The 21,517-nt window shown below is 38.5% G+C and overlaps 7 protein-coding genes across 10 annotated transcripts; 5 read left to right on the top strand and 2 right to left on the bottom strand.

Moving 5' to 3' along the window:
- Window positions 1-110: 110 nt before the first annotated feature.
- Window positions 111-1,569, bottom strand: LOC106331487. Of its 2 annotated transcripts, none has more exons than XM_013769860.1 (5): window positions 1,399-1,569; window positions 1,152-1,222; window positions 775-1,047; window positions 637-683; window positions 111-552 (listed from the first exon to the last, which is right to left on the bottom strand). In XM_013769860.1, exons 2-5 carry the CDS (start codon window positions 1,216-1,218, stop codon window positions 364-366), a joined length of 576 nt encoding a protein of 191 aa, XP_013625314.1. In that variant the 5' UTR covers window positions 1,219-1,222; window positions 1,399-1,569; the 3' UTR covers window positions 111-363. The 2 variants fall into 2 exon arrangements, with proteins under 2 accessions (XP_013625314.1, XP_013625313.1); XM_013769859.1 differs by having other exon boundaries at window positions 1,377-1,522.
- Window positions 1,570-1,903: 334 nt separating this feature from the next.
- LOC106331484 (trihelix transcription factor ASIL2-like) lies at window positions 1,904-3,689 on the top strand. Its single transcript, XM_013769857.1, has 2 exons — window positions 1,904-3,295; window positions 3,492-3,689. The coding sequence occupies exon 1, from the start codon at window positions 1,996-1,998 to the stop codon at window positions 3,271-3,273; it is 1,278 nt and encodes a 425-aa protein (XP_013625311.1). The 5' UTR covers window positions 1,904-1,995; the 3' UTR covers window positions 3,274-3,295; window positions 3,492-3,689.
- Window positions 3,690-6,057: 2,368 nt separating this feature from the next.
- LOC106331483 (dentin sialophosphoprotein-like) lies at window positions 6,058-13,219 on the top strand. 2 transcript variants are annotated; one of them, XM_013769855.1, is made up of 12 exons: window positions 6,058-6,446; window positions 6,795-6,865; window positions 6,950-7,132; window positions 7,219-7,318; window positions 7,402-7,432; window positions 7,845-7,881; window positions 8,052-8,204; window positions 8,832-9,916; window positions 10,223-10,875; window positions 11,351-12,410; window positions 12,542-12,610; window positions 12,832-13,219. In XM_013769855.1, exons 2-12 carry the CDS (start codon window positions 6,804-6,806, stop codon window positions 12,879-12,881), a joined length of 3,483 nt encoding a protein of 1,160 aa, XP_013625309.1. In that variant the 5' UTR covers window positions 6,058-6,446; window positions 6,795-6,803; the 3' UTR covers window positions 12,882-13,219. The 2 variants fall into 2 exon arrangements, with proteins under 2 accessions (XP_013625309.1, XP_013625310.1); XM_013769856.1 differs by having other exon boundaries at window positions 6,641-6,865.
- Window positions 13,220-13,371: 152 nt separating this feature from the next.
- LOC106331482 (LOB domain-containing protein 24) lies at window positions 13,372-13,812 on the bottom strand. Its single transcript, XM_013769854.1, has 2 exons — window positions 13,660-13,812; window positions 13,372-13,575 (listed from the first exon to the last, which is right to left on the bottom strand). The coding sequence occupies exons 1-2, from the start codon at window positions 13,810-13,812 to the stop codon at window positions 13,372-13,374; spliced, it is 357 nt and encodes a 118-aa protein (XP_013625308.1).
- Window positions 13,813-14,252: 440 nt separating this feature from the next.
- Window positions 14,253-16,704, top strand: LOC106331480 (peroxisomal (S)-2-hydroxy-acid oxidase GLO3-like). Of its 2 annotated transcripts, none has more exons than XM_013769851.1 (12): window positions 14,253-14,287; window positions 14,614-14,759; window positions 14,847-14,971; window positions 15,073-15,119; window positions 15,222-15,299; window positions 15,372-15,496; window positions 15,595-15,652; window positions 15,732-15,794; window positions 15,884-15,953; window positions 16,030-16,130; window positions 16,217-16,321; window positions 16,411-16,704. In XM_013769851.1, exons 2-12 carry the CDS (start codon window positions 14,620-14,622, stop codon window positions 16,588-16,590), a joined length of 1,092 nt encoding a protein of 363 aa, XP_013625305.1. In that variant the 5' UTR covers window positions 14,253-14,287; window positions 14,614-14,619; the 3' UTR covers window positions 16,591-16,704. The 2 variants fall into 2 exon arrangements, with proteins under 2 accessions (XP_013625305.1, XP_013625306.1); XM_013769852.1 differs by lacking the exon at window positions 14,253-14,287 and adding an exon at window positions 14,378-14,491.
- Window positions 16,705-17,308: 604 nt separating this feature from the next.
- LOC106331481 (protein FLUORESCENT IN BLUE LIGHT, chloroplastic-like) lies at window positions 17,309-19,239 on the top strand. The gene is made up of 4 exons (XM_013769853.1): window positions 17,309-17,465; window positions 18,018-18,184; window positions 18,324-18,489; window positions 18,567-19,239. Exons 1-4 carry the CDS (start codon window positions 17,381-17,383, stop codon window positions 19,091-19,093), a joined length of 945 nt encoding a protein of 314 aa, XP_013625307.1. The 5' UTR covers window positions 17,309-17,380; the 3' UTR covers window positions 19,094-19,239.
- Window positions 19,240-19,854: 615 nt separating this feature from the next.
- LOC106331775 (sm-like protein LSM1B) lies at window positions 19,855-21,267 on the top strand (the record flags this gene model as incomplete). Its single annotated transcript, XM_013770188.1, has 5 exons — window positions 19,855-19,948; window positions 20,470-20,538; window positions 20,633-20,748; window positions 20,843-20,905; window positions 21,024-21,267. Coding segments are annotated over 5 exons (420 nt in total), but the record flags the coding sequence as incomplete, so codon positions are not given.
- Window positions 21,268-21,517: the final 250 nt, after the last annotated feature.

Here is a 21,517-nt window from a genome sequence, read left to right as displayed (position 1 = left end):
CAGAGAGTGATGGCAATATATTATTGTTTGCAACTAGTCAGAGACTGATCTTTTCACCAGCCTACCACCACCGTCAGTTAAATTTAATTAGAGCGTAGATGGGGGAAGAAGGGAGCTTGGAGAGGTGGTAATGGCGATAACTGGATTTGGAGAGAGTTACAAAAGAGCAGTGACTGTGAAGCTTGAACAATTAGTCAGATTCCAACTTTTTTTAATTCATGAAATCAGTTAAAGAGAGTGATGGACACAGAGTACATAAAGAACTCGAGCATTGATGAGCTGAAACGAAAGAAAGTTGCTTGCTATTACTACTACTTCATCCGAAGGATGAAAAGCTTTTGAATACACTTAAGAAACAGACATTCAGAAGAGGTCGTCCTTGAGAGTGAATTCATCTGAATCAAAACGCCAAGCCAGAGGAGTGGAAGGCATCATCAAAGAGCCATGACGGACTGGGGAGCGCCATGGAGTTGAGCTCTTGAGCCAATCAGTCAGCTTGGGAGATGGAATCTCTTCTGGTTCCTCACAAGTCAGATTGTTCTTACCATCCATCTGAAACCAACAAAAAGATTCATGCAAGTACTTAAAACCTCTCATAACCCAAGAGTCACACATTGAATAAGAAGAGTCAAGTACCATTTCTGTGTCATACTTGAGATGCTTTCCCTTGACGCTTGAAGAATCTGTGAAAACAAAAAAAAAGAACAAGCTTAAACACAAGTTTACAAAGCAAAGACATCAGAGGTTAAAAGATGCACATCTAGTTTATTTTACCATGGTGGAGTAGAATATCAGCAGAGAAGTGATCATCCCAGAGACTCTGCTGCTCTTTGATGCACTTGCTGTGATCATGCAAGAACATCTCTCCAGCTATGTTGATTTCTCCCTTTGCAGCAGACGCGAGTTGCTTGTTCTTAGAAGAAGCTTTGGGATGAGCACCAGACTTGTTTGTGATATCATTCAGAGCCTTACGAGCCCCTCCAGGTTTCTTCTTCTGACCAAGAACAGTTCCTTTGGTACTTTTCACAGAAGCAGCAGCAACACTCTCTGACATAACAAAAAGAACAAAACATTCTATCAGCACATATTTACTTTTCTGAAAAGAGAGAGAGAGAGAGAGAGAGAGAGAGAAAGAGAGTAAAGTTAACTACTTTTGCGATGAATCGGAGCGTTCTCGTCAGGGAAGATCATCTGTTGAAGAGTGTTCATGTTCGCCATAGATCTGCATGAAAAAGGACCAATAAGATGGAAGCAATCGTCAAAATCAATCAGTTAGAAACCCTAAACCCTAAATTTGATTCTCCAGAAAACCTAAAACACAATGATCCTCTCTGTAAATCTGAAAACTTTATGAATCAAATAACAAAGAATCTCACGATGAACGGTTGTAATCGAAACCTAAGTCAGAAGAAGCAGTTTCTTGGTGAGTTTTCTTTTGGGAGAGAGAAGTGGAGAATGTTTGACGCTAACTTTTTCGATCTTGTTTCTTTGCTTTTATCGATGATTAAAGAAGAGAGAGACCGAATCAAGCGAGAAAGTGAATTTATAGAAGAAACTAAAAAAGGTTACTAGCCGTTAAGAGCCGTTGCAGAATATTTTAAACACAGCCCAACAAGACATCGACCAGGCCCATTAATAAATACAGAAAGTATGTAACATCTTTTACATGTTACGAAGCAAATAACCGGAACAAATCAACTTAGAAGCCCAACTTAAAGCCCATTAGTCACAAAAGTAATGCATCCACGTCACCGTTCTAAAAATTTATGAGAAAACAGAAATAAAAAGAAAGTAAACCGGGCCGGCAACTTTACCGGTGACGGAATCTTACTCGGCCCTTCCAATCAGAACCCTACACGTCGACTCCCCGTATCGTCTCACGTCCATCCACGTGTCCCCTTACACCCCCGAGAACAGATATTAACCCAAACCCTAACCTTATCTCTTTCCTCCACCACATTCTGACTCAGATCCGGCGACATCTCAACAACACCCATGGAGGACGAAGAGGAGATCCGATCTCGCGCCTCCTCTTCCCCCGATCCCTCTCCTTCGCCGCCGCCGGGAGGAGTCACGGTCACGGTGGCTTCGACAGGTCCGCCTTCCTATTCCCTAACTCCTCCGTCCTCCTCCTCGCAGCAGCAGAGAGATCCGAACGCGCTGGCTCTCGCGCTGCTCCCGAGCGGCGGAGGAGGAGGAGGGGGAAGCAGCAGCAACGGGAGAGCGAGCGGCGGCGGCGGGAGGGAGGATTGCTGGAGCGAGAAGGCCACGGCGGTTCTGATCGACGCGTGGGGGGAGAGGTACATGGAGCTGAGCAGGGGGAATCTGAAGCAGAAGCACTGGAGAGAGGTGGCGGAGATCGTGAGCGGGATGGAGGATTACGGCAAGACTGCTAAGACTGATATACAGTGCAAGAACAGGATCGATACGGTGAAGAAGAAGTATAAGCAGGAGAAGGTGAGGATCGCTAGCGGCGGTGGTCGTAGCAGGTGGGTGTTTTTCGATAAGCTTGACCGTTTGATTGGTTCCACGGCGAAGATCCCGGCTATTGGAAGTCCCGGAGGTGGGTTGAATAAGATTCCTATGGGTATTCCGATGGATAGCCGTTCGAATGTGTATCATCAGCAGGTAAAGGCGCCGCCTTTTAATAATCTTGACCGGTTAATCGGAGCTACGGCTAGGGTTACAGCTTCTTCCTTTGGCGGTGGAGGAGGAGGAGGGAATGTCCCTATGGGAATTCCGATGAGTAGCCGTTCAAGTCCGTTCGGACAGCAAGGGAGGACGCTGCCTCAACAACAGCAAGTGAGGACACTGCCTCAGCAACAGCAAGGGATGATGATGGTGAAGAGATGCAGCGAGTCAAAACGCTGGCGTTTCAGCAAGAGGAATGCTACTGATTCAGACTCGGAGGAGTCCGATGCTGCACCGATGTCTGATGATGATTCCGGTGATAGTTTACCACCTCCTCCTCTGTCCAAGAGGACGAAGCAAGGAGGAAACAAGTGGAGGGAGCTAAGCCGTGCGATCATGAGATTCGGCGAAGCTTACGAGCAAACAGAGAATGCGAAACTGCAACAGGTGGTTGAGATGGAGAAAGAGAGGATGAAGTTCTTGAAGGAGATGGAGCTGCAGAGAATGCAGTTCTTTGTGAAGACTCAATTGGAGATATCAGAGATTAAAGAGCAAGGGAGGAGAATGGGTAACACTAGTAATGATCATCACAAGAGCAAAAACAACATGAATGAGATTGTCAGCAACGATGTCGGTAACTAGAGAGAGTTATAGTTTGATTCAGGTCGTAATCTACATATATTTAGATTTGAGTTTGATATTGTCGAGAAAGAAACTTATTTAGGCTTTATCATGAGTGTATTAATAGTTTGCCAAACCTTTGTTTAATTTTGTTTACATGGAACAGATTTAACTTGCGTTGGAATAGTTTTGAGATCATTATGAATAACTATTCTCTTCATTCTCCTTTTCTTGTGCAGGTTGTTAAAACCTGTCTTGAGCCTCTTGAGTTAGATCATGTGTTACTCTGAGCTGACATTTAGAACGTGATCTAAACATTTTTGGTACAGTGCAATTGCACTTTAATGTTATGCTTGGTTATTATGAGATTGACGATTTGCATGTGTACCTAAAGACATGCTAACTCTTTTTTTAATGGGATAGTTTGGGTTTACAGATTTTCTTGTATCTGAAGCCATCATCAACCACCCGTGATTTGCTATAAAAAGTAGAATGTTAGGCAAAACAACTTTTTGTCTGTGTGTTTAATTCTTTATAATGTTTCCTCCTTGGGCGTTTTTAGGTTCTAGACAACTTGGCATTCACCATATATAGATGATTCTAATACAATAATCATGTACACGAACTATAATCAAGTTACATTCATACTTGTTTGTAACTTTAATTATAATCGATTTTTTTTTTTAGATTACGGAAGAATTATAAAAGGGAAATCCTATAGTTAGATATGTTTCTAGCTTTTTCATGGGCTCCATCATTTTGTTTAAAGTGTCCAAAAGTTGGCATTAAAATGGTTGCTGGTGTTAAGAGAATAAAATATTAGTAGTTTTGAGCAGAGTGGATTAAGTAGTTTATTATTTATTTTTTTGTCAATATCTATTTTAGTAGTATTTTTGTTTAAAAGTTTGAAACTGCATATACGTATTTGTATACATACATACACAAAGAGAGCGATTTTGACTCTTTTGAAACACCGAATCACAATCATTGTGCACGTTAAAATTTTTGGATCTGAAAGCTAAAGTACTAAAATACCCCTCAATGGTTTATTGATTATTTGTGATTAAAATTAACAATCTTAAATGGATCTTGATTCGCGCAGTGCGCAGATTTTTGTTTTCATTTATTCTTATATTTTATTGGTTCATTTAGCTCAATATACAAAATAACAACGGTAATTAGGTATCTACGCAAAATTCAAAAGTATTTGCAAAAGTGGTAAGAGAAATGGAGAAAAATTACAAATCAATCCCTATGTATCTAATCATTTTGTATGTAAATATTATCTGTATAAACGTAAGTCTCACAATGTAAAATAGTGTATAAATATACAAAGCAAAACTTCGTCTCATCATTTGTTCACACTGACTCAACTACTTTCTCCTTCCGTCTGATTTCTTCATGAACAGCCTTTCATTCTTAACCATCGCCGCCTTGAAATCTTCTCAAAACGGAGTCGGGTTGGTCAGAAAATCCGCCGGGACTCTGCAGCAGCAGCCGTTTCTTATACAGAAAGGAGGAACATGAGAGAAGCTGAGGATTCGTGTGTCCGAAGAGTTCTTGTCAGAGTTGATGATGGAAGGGAGCAAAAACAGAGAACAAGAAGTGGAAGAGGAAGGAGAAGGAAAATGTAGAGTGTTCAGTAGGTTAGTCTGAGAAAATGGAAGCCAAAGCTAGAGTAAAAAAATGGCTATGAATTGAAAAGAAATTAAAGGAGACAATAACTTGTAAAGTTTGTGGTAAAATCAAGAGACTATTTTGTTATATTTTTTTTTCATAGTTTACTGTGTAAGGGTTCATTTGGGATTTATGAAAGTTCAACAGTAGATTTCCATATATCTAATTAAATTTTTTTTTAGGTTATGTGGTGCAAATTTCCTAAATATTTTGTTTCCAATTCTAAATTAGTATATATTATAATATATATGTGTCTGTCAATTTTTAAAACATAATAAGTTTACTGTATATTTTTTTCATTGAATAGATTGTTTCAAACTTTCACATGTATTTGCATCTTCTTATATATTTTCAGATTATTATTTCATTATTAAAATCGTAACCATATATATAAATATATATATAAATATTAGCAAAATATTGTTTTATTGTCATATTCAAAATGTTGTAACATTTCACAAATTTAGAATTTTTTAAAAAAATTAAACTTTTCGCTTCATAGATTTATATTATCGAGTAAATAATTTAATATTTAGTTTTTATTTAATTTTTAAAATAAACTATATAGTTTATTTTTTTTCCATTGGTTTAAGGTATTAAAGATTAATCATTGTTAGATAATATGACTTTTGTTATTTTTGAAAAAATATTTATAATTTTAAAAATTAACATCGATAAATATTTAAATATTTAGCATATATAGGTATAGTATTACAATATTAAATTATATCTATTTAATTTATACTATTTATAAATCTAATGGATCATCTATTGTTTAAATCCAATTATTGATAGCCCAATAAAAATTTATGGTAGACCCAAAATTTAAATGATAAGATTATATATTAAATATAACATGATTTTTTAATAATAAATCAATTTTTAAAAAAATATCACACATGATTCAAAATTGTGATTTTTGTTTTAATATATAAGATCGACCCTCTTTAGTCAAGTCCTATAAGTGTCAACCTCCTAAAAATCTTTTTTTGGAAAAAGTTTGAGATTAGGCAAACCCTATTTTCGGGATTTCGCATTTTACTGCCGACTATTATTTTTAATTTTTATTTAAATTTTCAAATTTTACTTTTTTTTTTTGTTTTGTTTCTCACGGTATACGGGTACTTGTCGTCAACAAAAATGGTGATTTTCTCTGTCTGAAAACACACACTCTCTCTCTCTCTCGAATCTACTTTCTCTCTCAAAAAGTAGATTTTGGCAAAGAGAGAGTATACGACGGGAGGAGAGACAATGGGAGATACATCAAATCCACCACTCGGAAGCAACTAAAAGAAAGAAGTTAAAGTCAAAAGAGTTTCTGAGAGATGAAACAAAAAAAACAATCGCCGCCATTGTTAGGGTTTTAAAAAGCTCCGAACTTTGTATTGAAGATAAGATTCGCTTAACATAGACAAGCAGAGAAAGAGACTCGTCAATGATAGTGACTCCTCGAATTTGAATCGGAAAGAGACCCAAAGATCTCATTTTTGAATTTCCTTCCTTCCTTCTACCCACAGGTACGCGTCTCTACTATAGCCTGATCCGAGCACGACTTCACTTCAAATATTCTCATTCCCTTTTTCGATGTGGGGATCTTTTTTTTTTTTTTTTTTGTGTTCCACTTTTGCCTTTGAATTTCGAATTCGAATTCTGGATTTTTTACTGTGAATTAGTTTCCATTATTGATTGGATTTTGCATGATCGGAAGCAGATCTGGCAATGTGATTGATGTCAACTGTGGGAGGTTTCTATTATTGTTGTAGTGTGGACTCTTTAAGTTGAGATTGGTTCCTCTTTAGCATTGTGGCTCTTCACATCCGACAGCTGTCTTTTACTTTTTTATCTGTTTGTTGGGTATGTGAAAGGGGGAGAAGATGAGACCAGCTGCTGTACCTCTTGACTATGCTGTCTTCCAACTCTCCCCAAGGCGCTCAAGGTACTAACTAGTATTTGGAGATGGCTTCTTCGTTTTAATTGTTTTGGGATTTTTTCAAAGATATTTTCTTTTCTTTCTGGGCAGATGTGAGTTGTTTGTCTCTACTGCGGGGAACACTGAGAAGCTTGCTTCTGGACTGGTGAAACCCTTTGTTGCTCATTTGAAAGTCGCTGAAGAGCAGGTCGCCAGGGAAGCTCAGTCTATAAGGCTACAAGTTGAAAGCAGCGAGAATGCTGGAACTTGGTTTACTAAAGGGACACTCGAGAGGTTTTGATTCCGTTTGATGTACAAGTTTTAGTGGAGTGGAACTCATTGCCTGCTAATTTTCCTTGTTTGCTTACTATGTTTTATAGGTTTGTACGGTTTGTTAGTACCCCAGAGGTTATGGAATTGGTTAGCTCTTTGGATGAGGAAATGTCTCAGTTAGAGGCTGCCCGGAAAATATATGGCGAGGTACTTGAACCTCTTTTAATTTCGAGAAAGCAAATGATGTGTTAAGTTAACTTGAGATTGATTTTAATAATATCTTGCTTTAGGGGACTGGTGATCAGCGACCTGGTTCAAAAGGTATGCATACTGTTTACTTGTTTGTATTTGTATATTCTGGTACACGTACCGTCCCTAGGAAATTGGCGGTTAAATGATTAGAGTTGTGATGTGAATTGTGATGCTGGTAACTCATTCATGGACGCTAGAAAAGTATCTTTCTATAGACCATCATTGTGCCTCTTTTGATTAGACTGTTATAATTGGCTGTGTTTACAATATGTTTATACTAGGAAATTAGGAATCTAACTGCCAAATATGAGAAAAGCATCTACAGGGCACCTTTTGAGTTATGAATGGCATTGTGAAATTTAGAATCTGAAGGCACTGTAGTTCTATTTTTATCCACAAAGGTCTATCAGATATATTCTATTACATGTTAGTAGTCTTTCTCTTGCTTTGGTATAATCTGGCTAAACCTTTCTTCGTTCAGATGGCACGGAAACTACATCGGCAGCTGATGTGACAAAGTAAAGTCCTAACCTTTCTTGCTGTTTACTTTTGATAAAAATTATGAATACAAAGCCAAATTAATCTATTAATGTTTGTTCTGTTAACTGTGCAAATTTGCTTTATTTTACATCTCTTATGCACTCTTGAAATGTGTAACCCTGAATCTTTTTTTTTTCTGTCTTTCCAGGAAGGAGCTACTTAGAGCTATTGATCTACGGCTTGCAGCAGTTAGACAGGACTTGGCAACTGCTTGTAATCGTGCATCAGCTGCTGGTTTCAACCCAGTCACTGTCCCCGAACTTAGTCAATTTGCTGATCGATTTGGGGCCAATCGCTTGAAGTAAGTTCTAAGATATCTTTTACCTTTATCTCCTCTAATATTATTTGCCAGGTCTTTCCTGTTGCTTTGCCCTATGTGTGTCAAGACATCAATTACGTCACCTTGTCTAATTTATCTGAGCTTAAACCAAAAAAGTCTCGGTAATTTGAGATCTAGCTTTTCATAGTTGCATCTATCAAATTTTACACTTTTACTTGTTTGCTCATGCTTGCTATGTAGACCATTCAAGCAAGGTTTCTAGGTTTATGACCTTCTGCCACTGATCCTCTTTGAACTTTGGGACTTTGTGATAACACATATTTAGTCTATGATCACCATAACCACATGTTTATGTAGTCTCCTATATGTCTTACGTTTAAATGTTTAGGCCTTGATGCATGCGCTTTTCCATAAACAGAAACCCATCATGCTCTAATTTAGGTAGGTTTGGTCGGATGGATACTTGACACCTACTGGTAGGTGGATGAACATGATTATAAAGGACTGGAATGCCTAACTGTATTAAAGAATTCAATTTCTTAACCCTGGAGAATTATCTCACTTTTTAGAATATATTTTGGCTTTCAACTTAGTTAGCTACCTGTTATGAGTACTCTGATCATGCTTGGTCTGCTATACTTATTGCAGTGAAGCATGCGCCAAGTTTATCGCACTTTGCCAAAGAAGGCCAGAGCTTATGAGCTCTTGGAGGTTCAACCAGGAAGAAGAAGCTATACGTTCTTCATGGGAATCTGATATGTCAATTGACGATCCCAGTGAAGACCCATCCAAAAACCTAGCAACTAAAAGAACCCAACAACATAGAGAACATCGAACTGATATGCAACAGCAAAGTGCAACAGGAAGCAATTACCCCCAACAAGAAGCAAAGGTGATGCCACAAAGTAGTCATGATGAAAAGGATGAAGAAGAGGAAAAAATCCCTGTGCAAAATGAGCCATTAGCAAACCAGACTAAGCAGCTCACGAGACGGCTCAGCGTGCAGGAGAGGATCAACCTGTTTGAAAACAAGCAGAAAGAAAACTCCGGAGGGAAAACAGCTGTGGTGAAATCCACTGAGCTGAAAAGGCTCTCTTCTGATTTATCATCTTCTGTGCGGAGATGGAGTGGTGCTAGTGACATGAGCATTGATTTGGGAAATGATAGGAAGGATGGTACTGGTGATAGTCCATTGTGCACTCCCCCGGCTTCATCAGTGTCCAAAGATGGAAGTGGTATATCTTCAAAAAAATCTGTCGGCTACAAGCAGACCGGGTTGAGTCATGTTGAGAGCTCTCACAGGACTGCAGACGAATGTAGCTCCAACAATCTTGGTGACAAGGAGGTAAACTTGAACATGCCATTGAGCACGGATAGCCAAGTGGGACATCAAGGAAATTCACAGGATAGTTTATTGGAGAAAAGTTCCAAGTTTCCATACAATGAAAAAAGTACCAGAGAGACTTCTGATTACTCAGAGAATGCAAATAGAGATGATGATGATGAATCTGATAACAAAACGGGAAACTCTGAATCAAATAAGCAGGACCAAATACAGTTTAGAGATCCTCGGAGTCATTCTTTGTCTACGTTACAGCAGTTAAGTGGTGCTGAATCTAATTTCACAAGTGTTCGGAGCAATGGAGGAACTGCAGAGTCTCCTAGGAAAGAACCGTTGGCTAGGCAATCACCACCAGTTGAGGATCGCCAGAGAAAGACACAAGTCTATGGAGGTCAGTAAAGTTAAAAATGTGTTGGTCTTTCCTTTATATGCATTTTCTTACATTGAGACACAAGTCTATGGTTTCTTCTTTGTTATTCTAATGCTTGAAAATGATCATGATTCATGACTGTTGAACTATTCTTTTTTATTATTAAACAGTTAAGAGTCTGAGAATAGGTAAACGACTAATTCTCAATTGTGATAACGTGCCTAGATTCTTTTCTAGACTTGTACATTTTCTTTATATCCTGACTTGGACAAAAGGGGAAAATTTAGCAATCTTCTGATTATGTTTTCTTGCACCATCGTCTTTTAGGTTCTGAACAGATGAAAAGACCGCAAGGTAGAAGGGGTGAAGGTTCCGAGACTTATACTATGAGCCAAGTGTCCCCACCAGAGCAAGTTCAAAGGGCTAGAGCGTCTAAGGGAAGCCAAGAGTTGAATGATGAGTTGAAAGTGAAAGCAAACGAGCTTGAAAAGCTATTTGCTGAACACATGCTCCGTGTGCCGGGGGATCAATCCAGTTCTGTCCGTAGAGGTAAGCCCCAGGCTGCCACTTCACAGCCTAGAAGACCAGTAGCAGAGGATCAGAAGACTCCAGCAACGCCAACTTTAAGCTCAAATGATGAAGACAAGTTCAAAACTCCGCCAACAATGAAGATGGTCGGTAACAATGACTATGGAGATAATACCACAAGGCAAAAACTTCCAGAGATCAGCTTTTCAGATAATTCTAGAGGAAAGTCCTATGAGAAGTATATGCAGAAGAGAGACGTGAAGCTCAAGGAAGACTGGAGTTTGAGAAGGACCGAGAAGGAAGCCAAGTTGAAGTTGATGCAAGATATACTTGATCGCAGTAACGCTGAGATGAAAACCAAATTTTCTCAGTCTAAGGCAAAAGACTCAGATGCTCGACGTGCAGAGAAGCTTGTGTACTTCAATTCTAGGCTGAGTGCTAAAAAGGATCAGGTATACGTCACTATATTCTGAAATTTTTACTTTGGCCTGAGGTTTCGTCTGAAATGAACCGAAAATAAATTCGGTTTGTTTTGGTTTTCAGTTAATTTTGGTTTTATAATTTTCCGGAAATAACCAGTTTTTGGGATTGCGGGTAGATTTCGGTATAATTATTTTTAAAAATTCCTATAATTTCGGTTAAAGCCGGTTATTTTCAGTTAGTTCGGTTGATTTGTTTCGGTTTTTGGGTTATTTTCGGGCTTTCGATTATTTATCTATTTATTTTTTGAAAAAATCACAAACCAAACCGAAAACTGAATTATTTTTCAAAAATCATACCAAACTCAAAACCGTAACCGAACCGAAAACCAAAAATCTCGGTTCGGCTGGTCTGGTTCGGACAAAATCCGCAGGCCTAGTTTTACACCTATTCATGAAATATAATTATTTGTTTCCTAAGGAGTTTGATAATGTAATGACTTGACAGCATCCAATTAGCTCATTCCTCACTGAAGAAGATGAAGATGTTTTCAGGAGCATCCAGAACAAGAAGCTACAACAAAACAAAACTAGTTCCTTGACTGCTCGAACCACTGCTACATCATCAGCTTCACGCTCTTCAGCGAAAGTTTCTACACCAAGTGCCGTTAGGCGGAGAGGACAAGACAAACTTCTTGCACAGTCAGTCCCTAACTTCGCCGAGTTCAAGAAGCAGGAAGGGATGATGAAACCAGCCTCGGGAGTTGGAAGAAATGGTGTCCGCTCACAGGCGAGAAGCTCTGTTAGACCGAAGGCTGTAACTGAAGAAGAGAAGCCAAGAAGGCCGGCAAGTATCAGAAAAGGTGCTGCTGAAGAAGCTGCAGAGCTGGCAGATGTTTCTCAGTTGAAGTCAGAGGATGATGTTTGTGTACCTTTGAATCTTGATAAGGCTTCAGAAGGATCGGATGCGTCAGAGGAGATGGGAGGAGTGGTTGATGACGCAGAAGCTGAAGCTTTCACGGATGCAGAGAACGAGAAGTCAAGACTTAGTCAAGAGTTTGAAGAATGGGGTGGTAATGGTGAATCTAATTCTCAGCTTGAGCCTGATTCAGGTGCTGAAGTGTCTACTGCTAGGCATCATCAAACCATCGGTTCGTTTCTGGATTCACATGCTACTGTGGAGGACTCACCAGTGGGTAGTCCTGCTTTCTGGAACTTGTCTTCCCTTAACCACACAGAGAGTGATACAACTCTGATGAGGAAGAAATGGGGAGGAGCTGCTGCTCAGAAACGCGTTGGTGGTAGCAATAATCCATCTCAGAGTCAGTGCCAGCAGGATGTGACGAAAGGGTTGAAGAGGCTGTTGAATTTTGGAAGGAAGAACCGTGCGGCTGAGAATTTGGCTGACTGGATCTCTGCTACAACCTCTGAAGGGGATGATGATACTGAAGACGGAAGAGATCTTGCTAATCGATCATCAGAAGACTTGAGGAAGTCGAGGATGGGGTTTTTACAGACGCAGGCCTCTGATGATAGCTTTAACGAGAGTGAGCTATTCAATGAACAAGGTAGCGACCTTTTTGGTTCTCATAGTATACATAAAGCACCAAAAAAATCTTCTCACACTATCCAAAATGGGTCATCAATAATAGAGTGAGAAAATGATTTCTCATTATGTTAATCTTGATGTTAATTTCAGCCCAAAACACAAGTGCACCATTAAGCTTTAAACTGAAGGAGGATCAGGCGTCAGGAACTTCTGTAAAAGGTAATCTTCCTAACAATTCTTTACTCTCCATAGAATCTAAAGGTTGAAGTTATATTATGAAACACCAAAGAATCAAGACACTAAGCATCCGAGTTTTCAATCATATGAACTGAGATCTCAATGCGTACTCCATTGTATTATATAGCGAAGCTGGGGTCTCACACTCTTTGACTGTTAGCTATATGCTTTTAACTGACTTTTAACCGTCATGTTTATTGCAGCACCAAGGTCATTCTTTTCACTCTCCAATTTTCGTAGCAAAGGGAAATGATTTGAGAGACCAAAGGTTCAAAGGATCCAAGCAAATGAAAGATAACACATGATTCACATCAAGCAGGCAGTGGCACGACACACGAGTGTAGAAGAGTGAAATGATCTGAGATATAACGTGCTCTTTGTCTTTGTTTCCAGGTCAATGTATCATAATCATCCTTTACTCTGATAGTGGTTGAGCCTACGTTTGTAAATTTGTATCAAACCGGAAACATGTCTTTATCGGTTTGGTATCGATGTGATTTTGGTAGTACAAACAAAAGGGTGGCAATGTTTATTTAACCAGTTTATATACACTGTTGGAAGATAATTTCATTCTATGCAATTAAAAAGATTTAGCAGTGGGACACAAACTTGGTGAAACAGTAAAAATAAAGTTCCTAGCAAAGTAGCAAGTACATATCGTTGTCATGCATATCAGAAAAAGAGATTAAATAAGAGATTTTATTTGGAAAATTATAGATGGAACTGAAAAATTACATTTAAGTTCAGAGATTTGTGTGTTGGCTATGCTTGGTTTGAGCAACAGCAATCTCAGCTTGAGTTTTGGCCAAAAGAGTTTGGGTTTTCTGAATTTGAGTTTGGAGTAATGAAATAATCCCAACACATCCATAAACAGGATCATCTACTCTGCATTTTGCTTCAAAGGACAAAGATTCCACTGCTTCAGCTCTTGTCTGAACAGGAAGTTGCTGTCAAAAGATCCACCATCAATATTTTTAATACAAGGGGAAACAGATACAGATATATATACACACGAAGACTTTATATTATACCTGAAGCATTTTGGAAACGTTGCCAGCACCATAGATTCTGTGGATACATGCAAATTTATGAGGATCACTTGGAGGGAAATAAGGTGAGAAAATGCAATCTTTTGGACATTTTCTTCTCAGATATTTGCAGGCAGCACATCTTTTAGGATTCATTTACAAGAGAAAGAAATATACCACAAAGATTATGAAAATCTAAGAACAAGGATTCGTCTTATTTGTATTCTTCTTAGTTTCCTTTTTCTTTTCCAATGATCCAACGGCTACTTTCCAGTTTATGAAAATTTTGAGGACATTTACATAAGGTAAGACCATTGAATGTTGATTCTCATTTTTGTGACTAATTAGTAGAATATTACCGTTTGAAACCATTCTCTCACAAAACTTCTACGTTTCTGTTACTTGTGAATAATCTTGATTTCATGACCAACAAGTAACCGTTGACGTCCTTATTCATATGGGTTACTAATTTATTGGGCCGACCAATTTTATCTATATGGGCCGTAACACTCTGGAGGAGTTAGAGGGTCGCATGATTCAGTATCATGATAAGATATTGAGATCAATGTTATATACTTTACAAGAAATAGCGTTGACCTTACTTTATCTGCATCTGGGTTTCTTCAGATATGTGAGTACTTTCTACTACATTCAACTCTTATATCATATATTATGTTTCTTTTTAAATTACTTCTGACAACCTTAATGATCTTTAGCCAATAGTAGCTATTTGTTGTTGTTTCAAGAACTTAGCCACTTTCATTTGAAGTAGACGAATCAAGTCTATGGATATACTTTGGTGTTAAGGACTGGTCCTTGTCTGGTTCACATCAAAGTAATGATAAGAAAGGCCTATTAAAAAGATTTGATCATCTCTGTTTAAATCTTTGATGTAAGAGGAAAGGTTCTCGTATTATAGCAGTATTTGAGTTTCTTTCTTTTGATATGATATTATAGATAGAGATGGACCAAATAGTAAACGTGAATGAGTTTCAAGAGCTGGCGAGACAGGCTCTCCCTAAGATGTACTATGACTTCTATAGCGGAGGAGCAGAGGATCAACACACCCTCAAGGAAAACATGGAAGCTTTCAGTAGAATCATGTAACATATCCATAGCAGTTATCCTTTTAAGTTAAGTGGGTGACAACCTAGTGACTCCCTCTTTTTTTGGTGTGCTGTGATGTTCAGGTTTAGGCCTCGAGTTCTCGTTGATGTGACCAAGATAGATATGTCTACCAGAATCTTGGGTTATCCTCTCTCAGCTCCTATCATGATTGCTCCAACAGGAAGTCATGGGTTGGCTCATCCAGAAGGTCTCTCTGTTTACTCTTATGTTTCATAACTTTGTATAACAATATATATATATGCAGTTGTTAGATTTGGAACTGATTTTTTTTTTGTCTTTTTATGTTAGGAGAAACTGCCACTGCTAAAGCTGCAGCGGCGTGTAACACTATCATGGTACTAAGATGTTTATAGAATAGGAACACATGTTTTGCACTATGTTTAGGTTTTGAGGTGATGAATATAGTTTTTTTTTCTGGTTGTGTGAATGAATTTCAGATAGTATCAAGTATGTCTTCATGCACTCTTGAGGAGGTTGCCTCCAGTTGTAACGCGGTTCGGTTTTTTCAATTATATGTAAGTACACTCAATATCTGAATCTTTTAGCTTTTGACATCAGTTCTTAGTTGGCTCTGATATATTTTGCAGGTGTTTGAGAGACGTGATGTAAGTGCTCAGGTGGTGAGAAGGGCTGAGAGAGCTGGATACAAGGCCATAGTTTTGACTGTTGATGTTCCTAAACTTGGTAGAAGGGAAGCAGATATAAAGAACAAGTTAACACTCTCACATGAATTAGCTGCTTTTACTTTCCTTCCAGTCTATCTAATAAAACATAGTTTGTGAATTGGTAGTTTCAAACTTCTTTCTGTAGAATGATAGCACCGAAGCTGAGGAACTTCGAAGGTTTATTTTCAACCAAAGTCAAACCTGTGAGTCGTAGTAGTATAGCTTGAGCTTAAGGTTCATTGATTCACATTACATGTTGTTGATGTGATAACTTGTTTTCAGAGTGATGGTTCAGGGGTTGAAGCCTTAGCCTCTCGTGCTCTTGATGCTTCTTTAAACTGGAAGGTAACAAGCTTGTGAATGGATGATTCTATTGTGTGTCCATGAGAATGCGAGTGTATTCCTTATAGAGTTTGCACTGCAAAAATGTTTAGGACATTGAGTGGTTAAGATCTATTACAAAGTTGCCAATACTAATCAAAGGAATACTAACACGTGAAGACGGTAAGATCACTATCTCATACTCCATTATATAGCATGTGCGTGTGACATCATACTATATAACTGATTATATTGGCAGCTCTTAAGGCTGTTGAAGCAGGTGTAGATGGAATAATTGTATCCAACCATGGGGGTCGCCAGCTTGACTATTCTCCAGCTACAATAACTGTTTTAGAAGAGGTAAACCAATCAAATTAACCTTGCTTTTGAACATACTTACTCTTCTTAACGAACAAACCTTTTTGTTTTTGTGTCTGAAACTGCAGGTTGTTCATGTTGTTAAAGGTAGGATTCCGGTTTTGCTTGATGGAGGAGTGAGACGAGGAACAGATGTTTTCAAAGCGCTGGCACTAGGAGCTAAAGCTGTTCTTGTAAGCTTTTGAGTAGTGTTGTGGTTTGGGACTTGGTATACATCTTTCAAGTTGATATAGTGACACTATTTGGTTTGGTGGTGATGCAGATAGGGAGGCCTGTAGTGTATGGGCTTGCAGCTAAGGGTGGAGATGGAGTGATGAAAGTGATTGAGATGTTGAAGAATGAGTTTGAGTTAACTCTGGCACTCTCTGGTTGTGCCACCATTGGTGACATTACCAGAAACCACGTTAGGACTGAGGATGAGAGACTTAAATCTAACCTCTAATCCTATTAAAAAGGCTGACACTGAATCAGTTGAACAAACAATATATACTCAATCTTGATCATATTGATGAAAATGTTACTCACAAGTCACAATAATGAGGCTACGTTTTTTTCCTCCTTACAAAACTGTGTTGAGTGCATAAAATGGCAGCAATAATCATGATTTGATCCTAATCTCTAGTAATGCCCTATTCAATACAAAAATCTCTGGTCCAGTATGCTGCTTATACTCTACAGAACCTGGATTCAGTCTATACTCAATCTTGATCATTTTGTAATGTACTTAAACATATGATATGAAACAATGATGATGTTCTGTTCCTAGTTACCTTCGTCACGTGTGATAGTTCATACATAATGAAAATAAATGATATTGTAGAACCATAACGCAAATAATAAGAACGGTGTATAAAATGTGTTACGTGCCTAAGCCTTTGTTGGACTGCAACTTGTGAGTAAACCTTGAACTAATGTTGATGTAAATTAAAAGATTACCAGTTTTTTTGACAAAGATCCAGGACTTGTGAAGCCTTGGCCTCTAGTGCTGTTGATGCTGGAAGGTATATGATCTCGAATACTGAACACAAAGCTGCTTAAAACGCCGCGTTTTCAACTCCTAAAGGTCTGTGAAAAGGGCATAAGTGTAATTAAACGAAACAGTGGGGGGCAGTCTCATATTCGCTGATAATGAAATTATTAATTATTTTTGTTGTTCGGATAAATAAATAAAATAAAACTCACCAAAACGTCATCAGCCGAGCGGAAGCGGGTTTAAAAAAACATCCTCAGAGATGGCGGCGATTATCCGGTGCTGCTCCTCCTTCTTCCATACTTCCGCCGTCCGTACTCCGCCGCACGAGAATTCTCGAGGTCCAGGTTAGCTCATCGTTTCACGCAATTCAGATTCTCTGTTGCTTTGTGTTGTGAGTGATCCTCTTTCGCTAACGAGGCATCGGTATTACTTATGATTAAGCTATTTAAGGAATTGTTTGGTCTCCGAGAAAACGCAATATTGTATGTTCAGGGAAGTAGCTAGTGTATGAACGAAGCAAATGGTTTACTTTGTGTATTAAAAACTAGATCCAAACAAAAATAGTTTGTGTATTTTATTACCAAATGAAAAATAGTTTGTGTATTTTTTAAAAAATATATTTTCAAAATTAAACACTACTCCGTCTTCACCGTCTAAAACTATGTGTAAAATCTGTGAATTTCAAAAGTTTGTGTATTTAATAGGCAACGAAAATTAGTTTGTATATTAAATTAGTCCGTGTATTTTAAAGGAATTTTCCTAAACAAAAACAAACAAAAATCAAAATTTTTGCCGTATAGATAAAACATTGGTTTGTAGTTAAAGCATGTTTTATACTCCAGCGTAATTTCTTGATTTGAGATTGTTCTCATTTCGCCATTGCCTTTTTTTTTTAGAGACTGGGAAGTTAGGTAAACCTATTGGCTACTCCTTAGTCAGAACGCCTGGAGCATATCATCTTATCTCCAAGATTAAACCTTTGTCTACCAACCCCTATGAGCGTGAAAGCCAAACACCATTTGGCAGCTGCTTTGAAACTTTTGATAAGTTATCATCTTTTGAGGTATGTTGCCATATACATCTAAACAAACCTATGAGTTTTATGTTCCTTGAATACTGCTTGACTCTGTTTTTTTTTTTTTATTTTGTCAAGTTTTTCCATTGTGATAGTAAAGTAAGCCTTTAGACATCGATTGTCGCAGGGAATTGGGAAGCTCAAGTTACCTGTGATGGCAGTGTTGTTGACAAACTCCCTTATGATCGCTACACCACTTGAAGCGTTGGCTGCTGAGATATGCGAGCCAGAGAGTTCTATCTTCAACATGCCCGTTCTGTTGCTTGTGGCACTTGTTGGAGCCACTGTTGGAGGTTAGTAACGTCCTCTTTCTTCTGTATACGCTTCTACATAACTGTACTCAAAGTGCGGTTTTGATAACACTGTCCAGGGTTGGTTGCTCGGCAGAGGAAAGGGGAGTTACAGAGGCTTAACGAACAGCTACGACAGATCAACACAGCCCTTCGGAGACAAGCGAAAATCGAGTCTTACGCACCGGGGTTAAGCTACGCACCTGTAGGAGCTAGAATCCCATCGGAGAGCGAGATCATTGTGGACCCAAAGAAACAAGAGTTGATCTCCAAGCTGAAAACAGGAAAGACCTTTCTGAGGAATCAAGAGCTAGAGAAAGCTTTTGCAGAGTTCAAGATCGCTTTGGAGCTTGCGCAGAGTCTAGGAGACCCCATTGAAGAGAAGAAGGCTGCCAGAGGGTTAGGCGCTTCGCTGCAACGCCAAGGGAAGTATAGAGAAGCCATACAGTATCACAACATGGTTCTGGCTATCTCGAATAGGGAAGGAGAAGATTCTGGGAGCACTGAAGCGTATGGAGCTATTGCAGATTGTTATACTGAGCTGGGAGATCTTGAGAAAGCTGGGAGTTACTATGACACCTACATTGCTCGGTTAGAGACTGACTGATTCATCCGCATTGTCTTTTTTTTTTTTTTTGTCTGTTTGTTGTGTTCATGTCAAATCACATGAAATGGATGTCAGAATCCCTTTTGTTGAGTGTAATTTTGTTTATTCGTACAATCCACAGCTTAGCACACAACTGCAGTTAAAGAGTTTTGAGTTTGATGAAACATCATAATCATTAGACTAGACGATCATTAGACTAGACGATCATTTGTTTTACACTTCTCTAGAAACAGACAAACAAATTGATTATAATCATTGTCATTGCTTCAAATCTTGATGACAAACCAGTCAGGTCCAAGCCCATTTATAAACGACGTCGTTGCTCCCATGGATACATCAAGGGGTCCCACTTTTCTGCCGAACTTGTAATTGTGGGACCCGACCAATGCGTGTAATAATGGGTAAGGTCCGGTCTGACTGATTTTTAGAGTCTAATGACAGTTTTACCCTTAGCTCTGTAAAAGGATAAACGAAGAATATAATATTTCAAGAGAACGAACCTATGGGGTCGATTTTGCTCGCGTGCAACGATTTTCTCATCCAAGTTGGATCGGATCGGATCGGATTCGGGTTTTATATATTTTTTTCGAAGAACCCTTGTCCGTGTTTTCGATCCAGAGTAGAAAGTCTCAACCTTTGTTTATCGCTTTCCTTACGTTGAATCAAGAACCCTAAACCTAAATTTTTCCTTTTTGTTAAATTTTCGATTCGTCTGAGTGCTACTCCTTCTCTGTTCGATTATCCAAATCCTGTTTCATTAACGTTATCGGTTGTGTTTTTTTAGAAAGAAGAGAACTTTTCTTCAATTTAGATCGGATATTTACCTTTCTACTTCACTCGCCAGTTATCTCGATAGTAATGCTTCTCTCTCTCTCTCTCTCTTTCTCTCTCATTTACAGTTTCGTTGAAACGTATGTATGTATAATGTATTGGCTAATCGAATATATCTCTAAGAGCATTTTAGAGCTCAATGTTGCGAACTATTCAGTGTCTGATTTTGAGTTCTTATTGCTAACTTGTTAGTTAAGTTCTGCGGCCTTTAATCAAAGTTAGTCAATTTCAATGGTATTATTGCTCATGAAATTGAATTATCAAAGCTTTTAGTTTATTTAATTGGTCGATTCATACTGTTCAATGATTATTGTTAGCATTGCACGATGTCAAATATGATGGCAGGCATTACTGGTTCATTCTTGATTCAACGTTAGAAGTAAGTATATAATATAACATGTTTCGAATATAACTCACTGTCGACTTAATTCCAGTTTTTTGAGGTTTTGTAGGTTCATAATCTAGCTTTAGGGATATGGGTTTATTTTCATTGTGCATCAGTTACTTATGGGTGTTGGCTCTGCTTTTAATGAATAATGATGCAGGAAAAATACTTGTGCTCCTTAGAGATGGTAGAAAGCTTATGGGAACACTCCGTTCGTTTGATCAGTTTGGTATTCACTTTTTTCTTTTCCTTCTCCTATGTTTATGATAAGTGTTAGTAGTGGGAGATAGATTAAAAGTCATTCGCTGTCTGTCAATACACAGCCAATGCGGTTCTGGAAGGTGCGTGCGAGAGGGTCATTGTAGGTGAGCAATACTGCGACATTCCTTTAGGCCTCTATGTAATCCGTGGCGAGAATGTTGTTCTGATTGGTGAGATGGTAAGACTTCTCCTTGTTCTTTTCTTTTCTTTTGTTGTTGTTATCTCACTTTGTGTTTTCCAATCCCTGATTTGGGCTTTAAACCATGTGTTAGGACACTGAGAGAGAAGAGCTTCCTCCACACATGATTCGCGTCTCAGAAACCGAGATAAAAAGGGTAAGGCGTCGGACCTCATACTTTAACTACAAATTAATTAGCAAATTTTGAATAACTTGTGATGTGTTTGTTGATCATTTGGTTATGGGGACTGCTTTTGTGTGTTGTGGTGGTGTAGGCGCAAAAAGTGGAGAGGGAAGCGGGTGAGCTGAGAGGAACAATGAGGAAGAGAATGGAGTTTCTTGACTTTGATTAAGCACCGGATTTGTGGCCCCATTAATTTCTCTTGGCTCGCAAGTTTTATGAGGAGCCTTTTTTTTTCTAAGTGTATGGGTGGAGAGATATGTTGGTTTAGGGGACTGATGTAGGTCTCATTTTCATTCTGGAAAAATTATGACAAACATAATATGTTTTTACCCTTACAAATTGCAAATTATTTTACAAGTCTTGGAATAGGGTTGGCGATTGGCATGACCTAAGACACTTCTTTAATGAAGCTTTGAACAATCTGTTCTATTACCAAAGCTTTGGTTAATTGACAAAGAATACTAAAGATTATAAACCAAAAACATTTTAAACTTTTAGTACAGCCTAAACTCTTAAAGTCAAACCCAAAGATCTACCAGGACAGCACTATAAGCCAACCCGTTATCATCAATCTGTGTTTCATTT

Source organism: Brassica oleracea, chromosome C3 (assembly GCF_000695525.1).
Source record: "Brassica oleracea var. oleracea cultivar TO1000 chromosome C3, BOL, whole genome shotgun sequence".
Taxonomy (NCBI): Eukaryota; Viridiplantae; Streptophyta; class Magnoliopsida; order Brassicales; family Brassicaceae; genus Brassica; species Brassica oleracea.
Note: the sequence above shows the minus strand (reverse complement) of the source record. Positions and strands in the feature narration are given on the sequence as shown.